General features: G+C 41.5%; 1 protein-coding gene across 2 annotated transcripts in view; it reads right to left on the bottom strand.

The window, feature by feature from the left end:
• The window catches only part of Bbs7 (Bardet-Biedl syndrome 7), a 75,629-nt gene that overhangs the window by 19,958 nt on the left and 38,151 nt on the right, over window positions 1-17,520 (bottom strand). For both annotated transcript variants that reach the window (XM_045131284.1, XM_045131283.1), the window contains exons 9-12: window positions 16,961-17,045; window positions 15,714-15,816; window positions 8,097-8,289; window positions 2,071-2,145 (exon numbers count right to left, since the gene is read on the bottom strand). In XM_045131284.1, the coding sequence (XP_044987219.1) occupies window positions 2,071-2,145; window positions 8,097-8,289; window positions 15,714-15,816; window positions 16,961-17,045 (456 nt within the window). The remainder of the gene's footprint in view (window positions 1-2,070; window positions 2,146-8,096; window positions 8,290-15,713; window positions 15,817-16,960; window positions 17,046-17,520) is intronic.

The following is a 17,520-nucleotide window of genomic DNA, read 5'->3' on the forward strand; positions in this document are numbered from 1 at the left end:
CTGAGCTATATCCCTATCCCCCAGATAGGTTAATTTTTCATAGTAACTTGGGATTCAAAAATTTTAAGTTTCAGCCAGGCATGGTAGCACACACCTTTAATCCCAGCACTTAGGAGGCAGGGTAAGAGGACCATCATGAGTTTGAGGCCACCCTGAGACTACATAATGAATTCCAGGTCAGCATGGACCAGGGTGAGACCCTACTTTGAAAAACCAAAGGAAAAAAAAAGTTCATGCTAATTAGGTTTGTGTGTATATGTGTGTTTAAAAGGTCACATGTAACCCAGGCTAGCCTTGAATTCACTATATAGCCAAGGATGCTGTGGTGGTTTGATTTGGGTGTCCCCCATAAATTTAGGTGTTCTGAATGCTAGATTCCCAGCTGATGGAGATTTGGGAATTAATGCCTCCTGGAGGCAATGTACTGTTGGGGGTGGGCTTATGGGTATTATAGCCAGTATCCCCTTGCCAGTGTTTGGCACACTCTCCTGCTGCTATTGTCCACCTTATGTTGGCCAGGGGTGATGTCCACCCTCTTCTGCTCATTCCATCATTTTCCCCTGTCATCATAGAGCTTTCCCCTCAAGGCTATAAGCCAAAATAAACCTCTTTTTTACCCCCACAAACTGCTCTTGGTTGGATAATTTCTACCAGCAATGCAAACCTGACTGCAACAGATATCCTAGAACTCCTGTGCTGGGATTATGAACATGGGCCATAATGCCCAAATAATTTGATGTTTTTTAACTCATCGTATAAACATAGGTTCTTTATGTTCACTCTCAAACAGGGATGATAAACCATATATTAATGATACAAATTAACATGATTATAAACTTTTAACAAAACATTTACTATGAAATTATAAGCTCCTTATAATTCATGGCATGCTCGCTCTCTCTTTCTCTCATGGTATTGGGACTGAACATAGAACTTTGTACATGTTAGTCAAATACTCTATCACTGAGCTACAACCCTCAGCTACAACCCTATCCCTCCCCCTTTAAAAAATTCCAAGAACTACCTGGAAAATCCAGTCACTACCTCTTCTGCTCTGGTTTGCCCTCTCCCAGTACATCTAATCTGGGCTTTGTTTTTTCCCTACTGTCTCTTTAGGAGTCACATCTTGCTCTGAGTCTGCTGTCTGCTAGTACTAAGCAGAAAGAGGTGATAGAACAGGTATGCCCCAAAGCAATGGCATGATTTCATAACAAGTACTTTGCACATGTTAAGTGTTCAACCAGTGTTTGCTGACTGAAGGTTAAAAGAAGCTCAGAGAAAGTAGGATATCAGAGACAGGGAAAGAGTAAATGGTATTTAAATGTAGGAAAATGTAAAAGTATAGAATTATCAGGAAATTTTAAGAATTTCACTTTGGTAGACATGTATGTGTGGGAGAGGAGATAGCAGCTGTTTAGAGGTAATTAACAGCTAAAGCATGGAAAGTTTTCTGTGTCACTGTGAAGAATCTGAACTTATGTCTAGCAAGAAAAAGAGTATTGAAAAGACTATGGGAGACCGGGCATGGTGGTGCACGCCTTTAATCCCAGCACTTGGGAGGCACAGGTAGGAGGATAGCTATGAGCTCAAGGTCACCCTGAGACTACATAGTGAATTCCAGGTCAGCCTGAGCTAGAATGAGACCCTACCTTAAAAAAATGAAACCAAAAAAGAAGAAGAAGAAAGAAAAGGCTATGGGAGATGGTAGTGATATTGTAGGAAGGAAGACCTCTTTGGTGGCATACTACAGTGGCCTGGAGATAAGTAGGAGGAGTAGAGGTGAGAAGGTGATACATAGGTTTGCATATATATGGCCACGGTAAGGACCTATACTGAGTCAGCTAAAGCAGGGGCAGGGGAAGCTGAGTACAGGGATGAGACTCACACAGCAATCTGGAAAATGTAGCCCAGGACCTGAGGTCAGGATTGTCTGAGGATAGGAAAAGACAGGAGATTTTGATGGAAAGGTTAGGAAAGCAATAATGGAAAGCACTACCAAACTGCATAGCATTTACACTCATGAAAACACACAACAGGAATGGGTATGAAGAACTTTTTATATTAACTCACCTCAGAATCACAGCTGCTAAAGCTGACAACAGCAGAATTCTTATCCACATCAAGTAAATCTATTGGAACATCACTCTACAGGCAATATTTAAAAACATAAAGGAAAAATTTAGATGGAAAAACCTAAAAATGACATAAAATGCTCTAAGATTCCCCTTAGTTCTAGTCCATCTTCATCTCTAAATCCACAAGTGTGAATGCTTTCAGCTTATATTTGATAGTTTGTGCTTCTTTCCTGTTTTTTTTCTGTTGTTTTTTTGTAATATTTTATTTTTATTTATTTGACAGATAAAGAGGGAGAGAGAAAGAATGGGTGTGCCATCAGCCACTGCAAACAGTGTGTGCATCCCCTTGTGCATCTGCCTAACGTGGGTCCTGGGGAATTGAACCTAGGTCCTTTGGCTTTGCAGGCAAATGCCTTAACTGCTAAGCCATCCCTCCAGCCCTCTTGTTCTGTTTTGAAAGAGCATGCAATACATGCTGGCATTGAATTAGATCTTTCTCCTTCAGCCTCTTGAGTATTGAGATTGTAGACATGTGCTACCACATCTAGTTAATAGTTCATGCTTTCAGAAAGTAAGTTTAGTGAAGAATAAACTTTATTTCATAACCATCTAATTTTCAAATTTTTGATCATCAGACTTTAGAACATCATCATCTCTTCTTTAGTGAATAATCTTTTCTGGCTTAATGAGTGCAAAAAAGGTGACCAAGGGCTTTAAATAATCACAGGGCCATTCTGATTGCATTAGTTCATTTTTATCAAGTTGAATTTTATCTGTAACAGAGAAGACCATTCTGCGAGAGATCTGGGCACAAGCAGTTTCTAGAGGAAAGCCACTATCCTGTGGTCTACTGTGAATGGGACTATTGGATATATTCAGTGTGGTAGCCTGGGAAGTAATGTGACTGAAGACAGTATTCTACCACTTAAAGTTAATAATCTCATCTCTCTTTTGTATCTTTCTAAGCCTTGTCTTCTTCCTCCAATTTATTATTTTCTTATGAGTTTATCATCTAATTATTTTCACCCATATGAATATCTTCCAGATAAAATAAATACGATTGATAGATGGAATTACCCCTTATTGTTTTTAAATTCACCCTTTGAGATTATATACTTTACCTGTTGACCCACCTAAAAATTACTGGGGGGCTGAAGATATGGCTCAGCAGTTAAGGTGCTTGACTGCAAAGTCTAATGACCCAGGTTCAATTCCTCAGTATCCACATAAAACCAGATGCATGGAGTGGCACATTCATCTGGAGTTTGTTTGCAGTGGCAGGAGGCCCTGGCATGGGCATTCTCTCTCCCCCCTCCCTCACTCTCTGTATGTCTATCTGTCTTTTCTCATCTCTCTCCTCTGCTTGCAAATAAGTAAATAAAAATATTTTTTAAAAAACTACTGGGTTACAGCAGCAACAGCTTCAGCAGCAGTGGTGGCTCCAGCAGTGGCAGCTCCAGCAGCAGCAGCAGAGGCAGCAGCAGCAGTGGGTCCAGCAGCAGCACCTTCAGCAGCTGTGGCTACAGACCCAGCAGCAGCAGCTTGAGCAGCAGCAGGGGTGCTGATCTGCAGGGCCACACTTGCCAGGCTCAGTTTGCCCCGCAGGAAAAGCCAGTGCCCAGCTCCAGAAATCAGAACAGCAGCCCGACAACCCAGGCAGCAACTTGACTGACACCAAAATTATCCAAGGTAACTGGGATTGCACCAGGGAAAGGTCTCACTTGGTCACAAGCTGACTTGGATCCCTCAACAGACCAGAAATCTTAACCTTTATGTTGATAGAGGATCTGGTTGTTATAATAATTACTCTTGCATACACACCTGGGGCTGTTTTTCATTGAATGTGTACAGTGTTTAGTTAAATTTTAGAATCTACCTGTATTTTGTTCCACTCAGCCTACTTGAATACTCCCATAGCAGGGAAACTCAACCCCTAGGAATACCTTTGAAGATACTCTGAGTCTTAAGAGCCACACTTAACACCTTAAGCTCCTACCCTGAAAATATATAACATCAAATCAATTGATACAGCTAAGAATACCCAGCTAGCTAGAAAATCCAAGCTTTAACTTAATCCAAGATACAAAAATATATACATTATAACACAAGAAACACTAAAAAGCAAGACGATATAAATCCACCTAAAAGTTTTAATGCATCAGAAATGTCCTCCAGTGAGAACGAGTTAGAGGAAATGCCTGAGAAAGAGTTCAAAAGAATGATTATAAATATGTTCAAAGAGGTCAAAGAACAAATCAAAGGAATCAAAGAGGAAATCAAAGGAATCAAAGAAGACGCAGGACACCAATTTAATGAAATAAAGAAGGCAATACAAGACATAAATAAGGAAATAGAAATAATAAAGAAAAACCAGTCAGAATTACTAGCAATGAAGAACACAGTTAATGAAATGAAAAACTCTGTAGAAAATCTCACCAGTAGAATGGATGAAGGAGAGGACAGAATATCTAAGCTAGAAGACAAGGTGGCAGATCTAATACAGTCCAACAAAGAGAAAGACAAACTTATAGAAAAGTATGAGTGGGAATTTCAAGATATTCGGGACACTATGCAAAGATCAAACATAAGAATTCAGGGCATAGTAGAAGGAAAAGAATTCCACTCCAAAGGCATAGTAGGCATCTTCAACAAAATCATAGAAGAAAATTTCCACCAAATTGGGAAAGAGGTGCCAATGCAGATACAGGAAGCCTTTAGAACCCCAGCCAGACAAAACCTGGAAAGAACCTCTCCTTGCCATATTATAATCAAACTTCCAAACACACACACCAAAGAAAAACTACTGAGTTAGGCCAGTCATGGTGGTGCATGCCTTTAACCCCAGCACTCAGAGGCAGAGGTAGGAGGATTTCTGAGAGTTTGAGGCTACCCCGAGACTACATAGTGAATTCCAGGTCAGACTGAGCTAGAGTAAGGCCCTACCTTGGAAAACAACCTCCTCCCGCCCCCCCAAAAAAAACACTGCTGGGTTAGGGCAGGAGAGATGGCTTAGCAGTTAAGGGACTTGCTTGCAAAGCCAAAGGACCCAGGCTTGATTCCCCAGGACCCATGTAAGCCAGATGCACAAGGTAGTGAATGGTGTACCCATTCTCTCTCTTCCTCGCTCTGACTCTTTCTCTCTCTCAAATAAATGAATAAAAATAAAAATATTTTTTATAAAAACTAATGAGCAACTAAGCTGCATTGTAAACTACCATTTTAGTATTTATATATTCAAAGTATGTTCTAGGACTGGAGAGGTAACTTAGCGGTTAAAAGTGCTTGCTTGCAAAGCCTAATGGCCTGAATTTGATTCCTCAGTACCCACATAAAGCCAAATGCACAAAATTGTGTATACATCTGGAGTCTGCATGCAGTGATAAAAGGCCCTGGCATGCCCATTTTCTTTCTCTCTGCTTGCAAATAAATTTTAAAAAAAACGTTTTTTTTTTTTTTTTGCTTTTCAAGGTAGGGTCTTGTTCTAGCCCAGGCTGACCTGGAATTAACTATTTAGTCTCAGGGTGGCCTCAAATTCATAGTTATCCTCCTACCTCTGCCTCCCAAGTGCTGGGATTAAAGGTGTGTGCCCACCACACCCAGCAATAAAAATATTTTTTCTTGGAGACTTCCGCTCAAGATGGCCACCGCCTAACTGTGCTGCAGATACGGGGGAAAGAAAGATAGATGCAGAATCTAAGGAGAAGGCTGTCCCAACATACCTCAAAAGGGGCCTGACTGAAACTAAGGACAATTGGCGAAACAAGCATGGGTGATGTTTTCCTGTGAACCAGATACCAGCACAAAGGGGAAGGAGACCAACACAGAGAAAAATCAACTCCTACCAAATCAGAGAGCCAGAGCCTCACAGGCCCCCAATACCTCAGCACTGAAGCAGAGACCAAAAATGAACCCAACATGGCTCAGGGAAATTTTGTGGAAGAGGGGGCGGAAAGAATGTCAGAGTCACATGTTGGGTCATGATTTGCAGAGACATTTATCATACCAATAACTGTGGGCTAACTCCACAATGCACGACCCATTTACATCAACAAGGAGGGTCCAATGGGAAGGGGTAGATCATAGATGAGCCTAAACAATGGTACTAAACTGCCTGTATTTGCTGAAAAGAAAACTAATAAATTAAATTTTAAAAAAATATTTTTTCTCAATTTTTATTAACAATTTCCATGATTATAAAAAGTATCCCATGGTATACCCCTCCCTTCCCCCCCTTTCCCCTTTGAAATTCCATTCTCCATCATATCCCCTCCCCATCTCAATCAGTCTCTCTTTTATTTTGATGTCACGGTCTTTTCCTCCTAAAAAAAAATATATATTTTTAAAGTTCTACAAAGGGTATTAAGTAATGATTTTTTTCTTTTCCATTCCCCCCCTCTGTTCTTTCATTTTTTGAGATAGACTCTCATTCTGTAGCCCAGGCTGGCCTGGAACTCACTATGTAGCCCAAGCTAGCTTCAAGCTATCAATCCTCCAGAGTGCTCTAATGACAGGCAAGAATCACACTCACATAAGCCAACAAATACTTTTCTAAGTTTTCTAATGTGAGACCAAATATAACCATTTTAAGTAAATAAAAAAAAAAAAAAAAAAAAAAGGCCCAGGCCTGACTTAGATAGAAAACTAGCCTGCCTATGTGCTGACCTTTTGCTTCTGTAAACTTTGCTTGCTTAATTGCTGCCTTTCCCCCTAAGGTTTCTGAGGAATCTCCACTTCAAGGTCATTACAGAAACACTGGGGGGGGGGGTGTGCAGGGCAGGGGACCTCCCACCACCTGCTTAGATAAGAAACTGAGGAATCTCCACTTCAAGGACAATGGAGATGACTTCATCTGCCTGGAGTGCCCCTACCTCCTGCCCCCAACTTTGCCTGCTGAAACCCCAAGCCAATCAGAACTGTTTAAATCAACCAATCATGTATCTATCCCCTACTTCTTTGTTCAAATTCCTATATGAACCCCTTCCCCCAAAAGAAAGGGGCTCTCTCCCTCACTACCTGGACTATGGGGACAGAGCCCAGGCCTAGGCTTGCAATCAAGAAACCTGTTGCTTTTACATTCGAGTGTCTCGGCTTCTGTGGCGGTTCTCTGGGTGACTCCTGGGTGACTGGGGGACTTGGCTCCTGGTCAGGGGTCTTGGCACAACACTAAATCATATTATGGAAAAGATTCTCCCAAAGCATGGCCAGAGGAAATTGTTACTGTCCTCTTACTCTTTTCCTAAAACTAGAGCTAATAAATCTTTTGTATGATTATCAAATATAGGAGAAATAGAAAGTAAAGATATAACATAAGTAACCTATGAGTACACTAGCAAGCTTGTAAGCTAGCAGATGATTAAGAAGCCCCAAACTTTTTAAATTACTGTCTAAAATTAAAAGGCTTTCAATCATGATAAATGTATCTGACCGAGATTCAGGAAACCGGACATGGTGGCACATGCCTTTAATCCCAGCACTTGGGAGGCAGAGGTAGAAGGATCGCTGTGAGTTCAAGGCCACCCTGAGACTACAGAGTGAATTTCAGGTCAGCCTGGGCTAGAGTGAAACCCTACCTTGAAAAACCAAAAAAAAAAAAAAAAAAAAAAAAATTTAGCCATTGTGGTAGTTTGAATAGAATAGAGGGCCCCAATATATTCAGTTGTTTATTTGTTTGTAGTTTGCATCTGCTGGCTACCTGGCTGGAGGCAATGTCACTGGGTAGATCTTTAGGTGTGGTGGTGGGTTTCAGATTTCAATCTGAAATGCAAAGTGCACCTAGCAGGAGTTCCTGAAGTGTGCTGTGGCTTTTGACCTTTTGGCTTGTGCTTCTCCTCCCCCCCCCCCTCCCCCCGATCCTGTGAAGGCAGACCAGCTTCTTCTGCCATTGATGGAACTTCCCCTGGATCTGTAGGCTTCAATAAATATCCCTTCCTTCGTAACTGTGTCTGGTCTGAAAGTTCATCTCAGTGAACCTGAAGCTGTCTGCTACAGCCATAAACCTAAGAACTTAGGCATTCTGCTTACCTGTATTAAGATATTATCTATTGCAGTCTGCACCTCTAAGATAAGGCTGTAGCTGGCATCATCTTTGTTCAGTGTGAACTTGTCATTTATACTAAATGAAGGAACAGATGATTTTGCTTTGCTGGACTGGGAAGACTGTTGATGGTTCTCTCTTTCCTGCAGCACCTTATACTGCAGATGCTCCAGCTCACTCCTATAGGAAACACACAACCTTGTCACCCATAAGCAAACATCCTTCCATTGTGCACAAAATTTTGAGACAGTTCCTTCTATAAAATGGGTTTTCATTAGTTGAGCTAGAACATCTACAACTGATCAAATGATTCCACCTCATTTATCACTGATAAATTATAACATCTACTCAGCTCCACAGCAGCAGTATTAGTATAGTGGTGTCAAGGCAAGTTTAAAATCAACTCCAATAACACTGACATGGTAACAGCTATATACAGCATTAATCACAAGAGAAATTAATACTGAAAACACAATATATTCAATGAGAAGAACTAAATGTATGAAGCCAATAAGCATATACCTTTCCATAAGACAATAGGGCAGACACACAAAATAAGGTATTAGCATTTTGGGAACTACAAAGATGATCATGAATCTGTGGCCCAGTTTATGTTCTAGCAAATGTTCTGATTCTGTATGAACATTGTGGTTCCCGCAAAGGCTACATGCAAATGAAGTAAACAGTAATTGGGATAGAAAAACATGAAGTATAGTTAGCTGAATTTAGAGGAAGCCTGGGAAGAAGCCTAGATAGGATGTATACAATAAAAAAAGGAAAACATGGGCTGGAGAGATGGCTTAGCGGTTAAGCGCTCGCCTATGGACCCCGGTTCGAGGCTAGGTTCCTCAGGTCCCACGTTAGCCAGATGCACAAGGGGGCGCACGCATCTGAAGTTCGTTTGCAGTGGCTGGAAGCCCTGGCGCACCCATTCTCTCTCTCTGTCTTTCTCTCTGTGTCTGTTGCTCTCAAATAAATAAATAAAAAATGAACAAAAAAATATTTAAAAAAAAGGAAAACATTCATTCACCCATGAAACAATTACTAATACAATACTACATATTTTACCCAGTATTGCATGTGCAGAATGAACAAAACAATGTAAACTTCCAACAGAGCTTATAAACTCAAGAAGGGGAAGACTTTGTTATAAATAAAAGGTACTGTATGGAGGACTAGAGAGTATTCATTAACTCTACTTGGTATACTTCTTTTCCAAAATTTATTATTTTGTTGGGGGAGGCATATATGGGCACTGGCATGCCAGGGTCTCTTGCTGCTGCAAATGAATGCATATGGGGCTTTCTGCAGATAGTTGAGGAACTGAATCCAGGATGATAGGCTTTGCAATCAAGAGCCTTTAACCACTGAGCCAGACCTTCTACTTAATGTTTTTTTGTTTTGGTTTTGGTTTTTTGAGGTAGGGTCTCACTCTAACCCAAGCTGACCTGGAATTTACTATGAAGTCTTAAGGTGGCCTTGAACTCACAGTGATCCTCCCACCTCTGCCTCTTGAGTGCTGGGATTAAAGGTATATGCCATCACACCTGGTTATTCAGTATTCTTATTGCATGAACTAAGGTGTCCAGAATGAATATGGCTTACAAGTGTGTGTAATCACTGCAGCTTGCACTTTTAGTGGCCTTTACAGTGAGGCCCATGCAATTAGTAATTATGGCATTTGCTACCTTAAAAGTTTTTTAGTTTTCAACTACCACCAAAAAGGACAATCCTCACTACACTCATCAAGTTAACACACATGAAGTTAACAGGAGGCTGGGAAGATGGCTCAGCTGTTAAAGTTGCTTAGTTGGCAAGCCACGCACATAAGCTGGATGCAAAGAGTGGTGCCTCTGGTGTTCTTTGCAGCAAGTGGGAAGAGGCCTTGGTGTGCACACAAGTAAATAAAATTTTTAAAAAGGGATGCAGGGCACAAGTGGTTAAGGCACTTGCCTGAGAAGCCAAAGGACCCAGGTTCGATTCCCCAGTACCAATGTAACTCAGATGCTCAGGGAAGCACATGCATTTGGAGTTTGTTTGCAGTGGCTGAAGGCCCTGGAGTGCCCATTCTCTCTCTTTGGGGAAAAAAAAAATGTTTCAGCAACCCCTGCATCTTCATTGTATAAGAAACCTTATATAAGTCTGGAATCCCTTTTCCCAGGACATGTAAATTGAGCATGCTGTGAAAGCAATCCCAGCATCTAAGGAACTTGACATTTTTCAGGACTAGTAAGAAAACAGCAGCGAAAGTTACAGATCAATAAGGATCACAGTGAACAACAGAGTCAATGAGAAATCTAGCTACTGATGTCATCTTCCTTCTTATGTCTGTGAAAAACAAAACTAAAATATTACAACTATCTACAACTAAGTAAATTATACTTTTGATCTAACAAAAAAAAAAAAGTCATCATGAATAAGGCATAGGATGGGCTAAGGAAATGACTTTCCTGAAAAGCCTGCTAGCCCAGGTTCAATTCCAGAGTACCCACATAAAGCCAGATATACAAAGTGGCACATGCATCTAGAGTTTATTTGCAAATTCATTTATTTGTAAGCAGAGAGTGATAAAAGAGAAGCAAAGATGGTGTTGCAGTCCGGTTCGCATTGCTGGTAGAAATCACCCAACCAAGAGCAGCTTGTGGGAAAAAGAGATTTATTTTGGCTTACAGGCTCGAGGGGAAGCTCCACGATGGCAAGGGAAAACCATGGCATGAGCAGAAGGTGGACATCACCCCCTGGCCAACATAAGATGGACCACAGCAACAGGAGGGTGTGCCAAACACTGGCAAGGGGAAACTGGCTATAAAGCCCATAAGCCCGCCCCCAACAATACACTCCCTCCAGGAGGCATTAATTCCCAAATCTCCATCAGCTGGGGAGCTAGCATTCAGAACACCTAAGTTTATGGGGGACAACTGAATCAAACCACCACAGATGGAGAGAAAGAATGAATGGTTACACCAGAATATTTAGCCACGGCAAATGAAGTCCAGATGCATGTGCCACTACACATCTGGCTTTATGTGGGTACTGGGGAAATGAACCAGGTGGTTAGGTTTTGCAGGCAAGAACCTTAACAGCTGAGCCATCTCTCCAGTCCTAATTTTATTTTTTTTAAGCCGGGTGTGGTGGCACACGCCTTTAATCCCAGCACTCGGGAGGCAGAGGTAGGAGGATCACCGTGAGTTCAATCAAGGCCACCCTGAGACTACAGAGTTAATTCCAGGTCAGCCTGGACCAGAGTGAGACCCTACCTCGAAAAAAAAGAAAAAAAAAACAAAACAAAACAATAAAGCTGGTAGAGAATAAAGATGTGGTACATCTACACAATGGAGTTCTATTCAGTGGTAAAGAAAGGAAATGGATGGATCTGGACAGTATTATACTAAGTGAGATGACCCAGGCCCAGAAAGCCAAATGTTGCATGTTCTCTCTCATATGTGGATTCTAGCTACAAATGTATAGACTTATGTGTGATCTGGAACCAAAAATCAGTAGCAGAGGCCCGTAAGTTAGAAAAAGGCTATAAGGAAGGAAGGAGAAGGAAGGTCTTAGGGGATGATATTGTATAAGTATAAGTAGAAGAACAGATTACAGGGAGGGCAAAGACCTAAGCAAGGTCAGGGGAAGAAACTGGATAAAATAAAGGTGGGAGGAGGGTCAATCAAGATTCAAGACATTCTACGTAAGACATATGAAAATCTACTTTCTTAAATAATAGCACATCCAGAAGCTATAGATTGTTACTAGAAAATTTTCAGTGCCAGGGATGGGATACCTTCCAGTGAGTTGTTGGCCAAGGAGATCCCTGTTGCCTCCAAAACATTATAAGCTATTGCCAAGGCCCTTGGTTTCCCATGAGAAAGAGATGGTAAGACCCTCTTGCTGAAGACTTCACATGCCTGACTGTCAAAGTCACTGAGAAATCAAGCTGGTGCTGAGCAGAAAACCTTCGCCCTGTAGCCCAGCCAACTGAAAACTGGAAAAAGGTGCACTGTATGCAGCCTTATGGGAGACAGAAGTAATCAGCAATGAAAACAGTGGACACTGGAAACCTCAAGTTTGACCAGACAGGCCGAATGACTGAACGAGTGCAATAGTGGCATGTCTGCTCTGGGGGAAACCAACTGCTCTCTAACTGGACTGAAGACCCACTCTATGGGAGGGGATACATACCTGGTACTGAAAACCTGACTGAAAGCCTATGGCAGGGGAGGTCATGAACCTTAGGGGTATAAAGCCTGCTCTTGTCTGGATAAATGCATATATTACTCTCACCAACCTTCCCTGAAAGCACTACACTTAATGTTCATACTCATATGTTAATGCTAATCTCACTTTTGGTTAGAGAAGCTTCTCTTGTCAGATGGCGATGACCACTGGGATGACCAAAAAGGAAACATAGTGTTGAGAAAAAGGGATGGAGGGGTATCCATCACTGAAACATCTCACACCCTCCAAGGCTCAGGGTCCACTGCAGAAGAGGTGGCGGAAAGAATGTAAGAGCCAAAGGAAGAGTACCACTCCTTATATACAACTGTCCCGACAGAATTTGGCCCCAATATCCAAGACCTTGCAGTGCCTAGAAATACCCACACAAGACCCTCATAATAGGAGAAAAAGATGACATCAAATTAAAAGAGAGAGTAATGGAGAGAGGGAGGGGATATGATGAAGAGCAGAGTTATGTAGGGGAAAGTGGGGGAAGGGAGGAGAGGGAAATACCATGGTTTGTTGTCTGTAAGTATAGAACTTGTCAATAAATATATCTATTTTTTAAAAAAGAATAAAGCTGGGCTTGATGACACACGCCTTTAATCCCAGGAAGGCAGAGGTAGGAGGGTTGCTGTGAGTTCAAAGCCACCTTGTGACTAATACTGAATTCCAGAGTCAGCCTGGGCTAGAGTGAAACCCTACCTCAAAAAACAAAAAAATAGATAAATAAACAAATAAAAACAATAATAATGCTTAGGCTGGACATGGAAGAACACACCTATAATCACAGCAATCTGGAAGTGAAGGCAAGATCAGGAGTTCAAGTAGTTCACACTTAACTATAGAGTGAGTTTGAAGCCAGCTTTGGCTACCTGAGACCTCACCTTATGTGGTGGTTTGATTCAGGTGTCCCCCATAAACTTAGGTGTTCTGAATGCTAGGTTCCCAGCTGATGGAGATTTGGGAATTAATGCCTCCTGCAGGGAGTGTATTGTTGGGGGCAGGCTTAAGGGCTTTATAGCCAGTTTCCCCTTGCCAGTGTTTGGCACACCCTCCTGTTGCTGTGGTCCATCTTATGTTGGCCAGGGGGTGATGTCCACCTTCTGCTCATGCCATCGTTTTCCCCTGCCATCGTGAAGCTACCCCTCGAGCCTGTAAACCAAAATAAATCTCTTTTTCCCAGAAGCTACTCTTGGTTGGGTGATTTCTACCAGCAATGTGAACCGGACTGCAACAGTAAAGTGGTACCGAGGAGTGGGATTGCTGCTAGACACCTGACTATGTGGCTTTGGCCTTTTGGAGCTGATTTTCAAGAGGAATGTGGAAGGAGTTGAAATCTTGGCTTAAGAGATGCCGTGCAGTGCTGTAAGTACAGCTTGATGGACTATTCTGGTCTGAGCTGCAAGACCTGAATGCAATAAGAACTATGGACTGTGAGGTTTGGCTTATGAGGGTGAGAAAGAGCTTTGCTTGGACTGGGCTAGCAGTTTGTGTGAGAAGCTTGCTCTTGTGCCCATGTCCTGAGAAGTTGTGCAGGGTTGCTTTGCATAGAAATGAACTGGTATGTACAGAGGGATATGGCACAGAAAGAAAAATCTTTGGGTGAACTGCTGCCCGTTCAGCTGCAACTGGGAGATTACAACCTTTGAGACTGGGCTAGCTGACCTGTGTTGGGGAACAGGAAGAATGTAGACTCTTTTGAAGGGGTATGAGTGCTCAAGGAGTCCTGTTCTTCAAAGTCTGCTTTATTCCCCACTGGATTAACAAATTGGCACCCTACCTGGTATTGTGGAGTATAAGAAATGCTGGAAAGAGGGTCATTGAGTTTGCAACACGGTCTTGTGTTTTGGAAATGGCCATGGGCAGTGTGAAGCAGGTTTGCTGGTTGCCTGCACAGAGATCCCATGGGGCCATGAGATGAACCGTGGCTTGCAGTGGAGACCCAGTGGAGATGCCGGGACCATGAGATGGCTGCCAAGGAGCTGCCGGCCCCGATGAAGTTTCCCAGGACCGTGAGTAGCCTAGCTGGAGGGGTAGAATTGGAATGCCAGAGACTTGTTGCTGGTTAGAATTATCAGATTTGGAGACTTGTCACTGGCTAGAGTTGCTGGACTTGAAGCTACATTTTGATATTTGCCCTGGTTGTTTTAAAACTTGTATTGGTTGAATGTTTCTTTGCTATGCCCAATGCCATCTTTTGCAGTGTGAATATTTATTCTGTGTCATTATGGGTTTTTTGAGGTTATACTTTGGTATTATGGCTCAGTTAAAAGATCTTGGACTATGGGGATGTATAAACATCATTAGGATTGATAAAAACTATGGGGACTTTTAAAGTGAGATGAATGCATTGCATTTTACATAATGTATGATTATCATTTTATGGGGGCCTGGGGCGGAATATGGTGGTTTGATTCAGGTGTCCCCCATAAACTTAGGTGTTCTGAATGCTAGCTCATGATGATGGAGATTTGGGAATTAATGCCTCCTGCAGGGAGTGTATTGTTGGGGGCAGGCTTAAGGGCTTTATAGCCAGTTTTCCCATGCCAGTGTTTGGCACACCCTCCTGTTGCTGTGGTCCATCTCATTTTGGCCAGGGGGTGATGTCCACCTTCTGCTCATGCCATCGTTTTCCCCTGCCATCATGAAGCTACCACTCGAGCCTGTACGCCAAAATAAATCTCTTTTTCCCAGAAGCTACTCTTGGTTGGGTGATTTCTACCAGCAATGCGAACTGGACTGCAACACCTTAAAAAACCAAAAACAGGGCTGGAGAGATGGCTTAGCGGTTAAGCGCTTGGCCTGTGAAGCCTAAGGACCCCGGTTCGAGGCTCTGTTTCCCAGGACCCACGTTAGCCAGATGCACAAGGGGGCGCACGCATCTGGAGATCGTTTGCAGTGGCTGGAAGCCCTGGTGCCCATTCTCTCTCTCCTTCTCTCTGCCTCTCTCTAATAAATAAATAAATAAATAATTTAAAAAAAAAAAAAAACAGGTGCTTTGATATATCACAGGTGGTACAGTACTTGCCTAGTATGCACAAAGCCCTACGTTCAATTCCTAGCAATACATAAAACTAGAAATGGTGGTGGGTGCATGCCTGTAATCACAAAGGCAAGAGGACCAGAGGTCAAAGGCCATCCTCATTTCCACACCAAGTTCAAGGCCAGCCAGGGATATATGAGCCTCTGTTTCAAAAATAAATAAATAAATAGAAGAATGCAGATGTGCTTCAAACTCCAAAATATGACTAAACTTTATTTTTGAAAGGTGACAAAAGTATGACTCCTGAAAAATGAATATAGCAAGTGTTTCTATGAGTAATAAAACAGACAACCAAATACTTTCATGAGATGAATAAAGTAAAGAAAAAAAAATCAGATGTTACCGTAAAGAAGCAATTTTATTCTGCATTTCCTGGCTAATTTTTAGTCCTTCTCCTGGCCCACTTTCCTTATACGTAGGCTCCGTTGTCAGACCTGTAACCCAGCCTGTAGAGAGGAATCACAATCAATCATGACTTAGTGGTTTATGTCAAAGTGTATAGCAGAAACCCCAATTATACTTCCCTTTGCCCACCAATCTCAACCTAATATCTGTCCCAGAACTTCTCTGAAAACAAAATTCAAGCTAGAAAATAATCAATACTTAAGCATTTTATGACACAATTTCTGCTTGATGTGCTGTAATGGTATGATGAAAGGTCTTTTTCAATTCTTAAAAACTTTAGTTTTCAAGTGTGGGACTAAGTCAGCACATTCTAGCAAATTCAAATGTAGCTGAAGGAGCCTGCTTCCAGATGGCTTGGGTTTGGTTCCCCAGTACCCACATAAAGCTGGAGCACAAAATGGTGCATGTATCTATGTCTTGTTAGCCATGGCAAGAAGCCTATGTATTTTCTCTCTCACACAAATAAATTAATAAAAGTAATCTTGAAAAACAGCTGAAAAATAAAAATTGCCTATAATAAATTACTTTCATGGAATTTAACTTGACTATTTTGAGAATATAAAAACCAACTGTTGGCTGGAGAGATGGCTTAGCGGTCAAGCACTTGCCTGTGAAGCCTAAGGACCCCAGTTCGAGGCTTGATTCCCCAGAACCCATGTTAGCCAGATGCACAAGGGGGCGCATGCATCTGGAGTTCGTTTGCAGTGGCTGGAAGCCCTGGTACGCCCATTCTCTCTCCCTGTCTCTCTCTCTCTCCCTTTCTCTTTCTCTTTCAAATAAATAAACATAAAACAAAATTTTAAAAATAAATAAGTAATTTATAAAAACCACCTCTTCAAAAGAAAAGTTTTCATAAAAAGTACATGTAGGCCATAATACCCTTTAAATTTCAGTAAGTACTAAACCAAAGAATGTTATTTTATGTACACAGGTACTAGAAACATCCAAAGTACTATTCAATAAGTCTTCTCCTCACACTTGCTTTCAGTATTGAGATCCAACCCAGGGCCCCACACATGTGCAAGGCAAATTTTCTACCACTGAGCTAAATCCTTATTTCTAAACCAATATACTTTATAATGATGAGGGGAAGAGTGGCTAATAATAATATTTAAAAATTAATCAACAAAATAAATTTATTAAATTTAGAGTGTTGTTATTCTTCAGCTATTGATTATCATTTACCTGAATATGTAGATAGCACAATTTCATCATAACCATCTTTCCCTACACAACCACCTTGGATTGATGTGATACTTTCAGATAACATCTAAAATAAAGACCAACCATGTCATTAGTATCTAAAAATTTTAAAGGTCTGTTAAAATAAACCATAAAACTTAACTTCCTGTCTCCAGACATTGAACACATATTTACTGAATGTTTATTCTGTGCAGACAATAAGATTAGAATAACAAAATCCAGAAAATTCCAGTATTTTTAAATACACACACACACACACACATATTTTTTGCAAGCAAAGAGAAACAGAGAGAGAATGGGCACACCAGGACATAGTGCCACTGCAAACAAACTCCAGATGTATGTACCACTTTGTACATAGGGTTTGGGTGGGTACTGGGGAATCACATCTAGGTCCTTAAGCTTTGCAGGTAAGTGCTTTAACCACTGAGATACCTCCCCAGACCAAATTCCAGTATTTTTAAATTTTGGAAAGATCTGAAGTGACTGTACAACTCAGCAGTAAAACCACATGTTAAACAAAAATAAGTTATTAATAAAAA

The sequence above is a fragment of the Jaculus jaculus genome, chromosome 12 (assembly GCF_020740685.1).
Source record: "Jaculus jaculus isolate mJacJac1 chromosome 12, mJacJac1.mat.Y.cur, whole genome shotgun sequence".
NCBI classification, from domain to species: Eukaryota; Metazoa; Chordata; class Mammalia; order Rodentia; family Dipodidae; genus Jaculus; species Jaculus jaculus.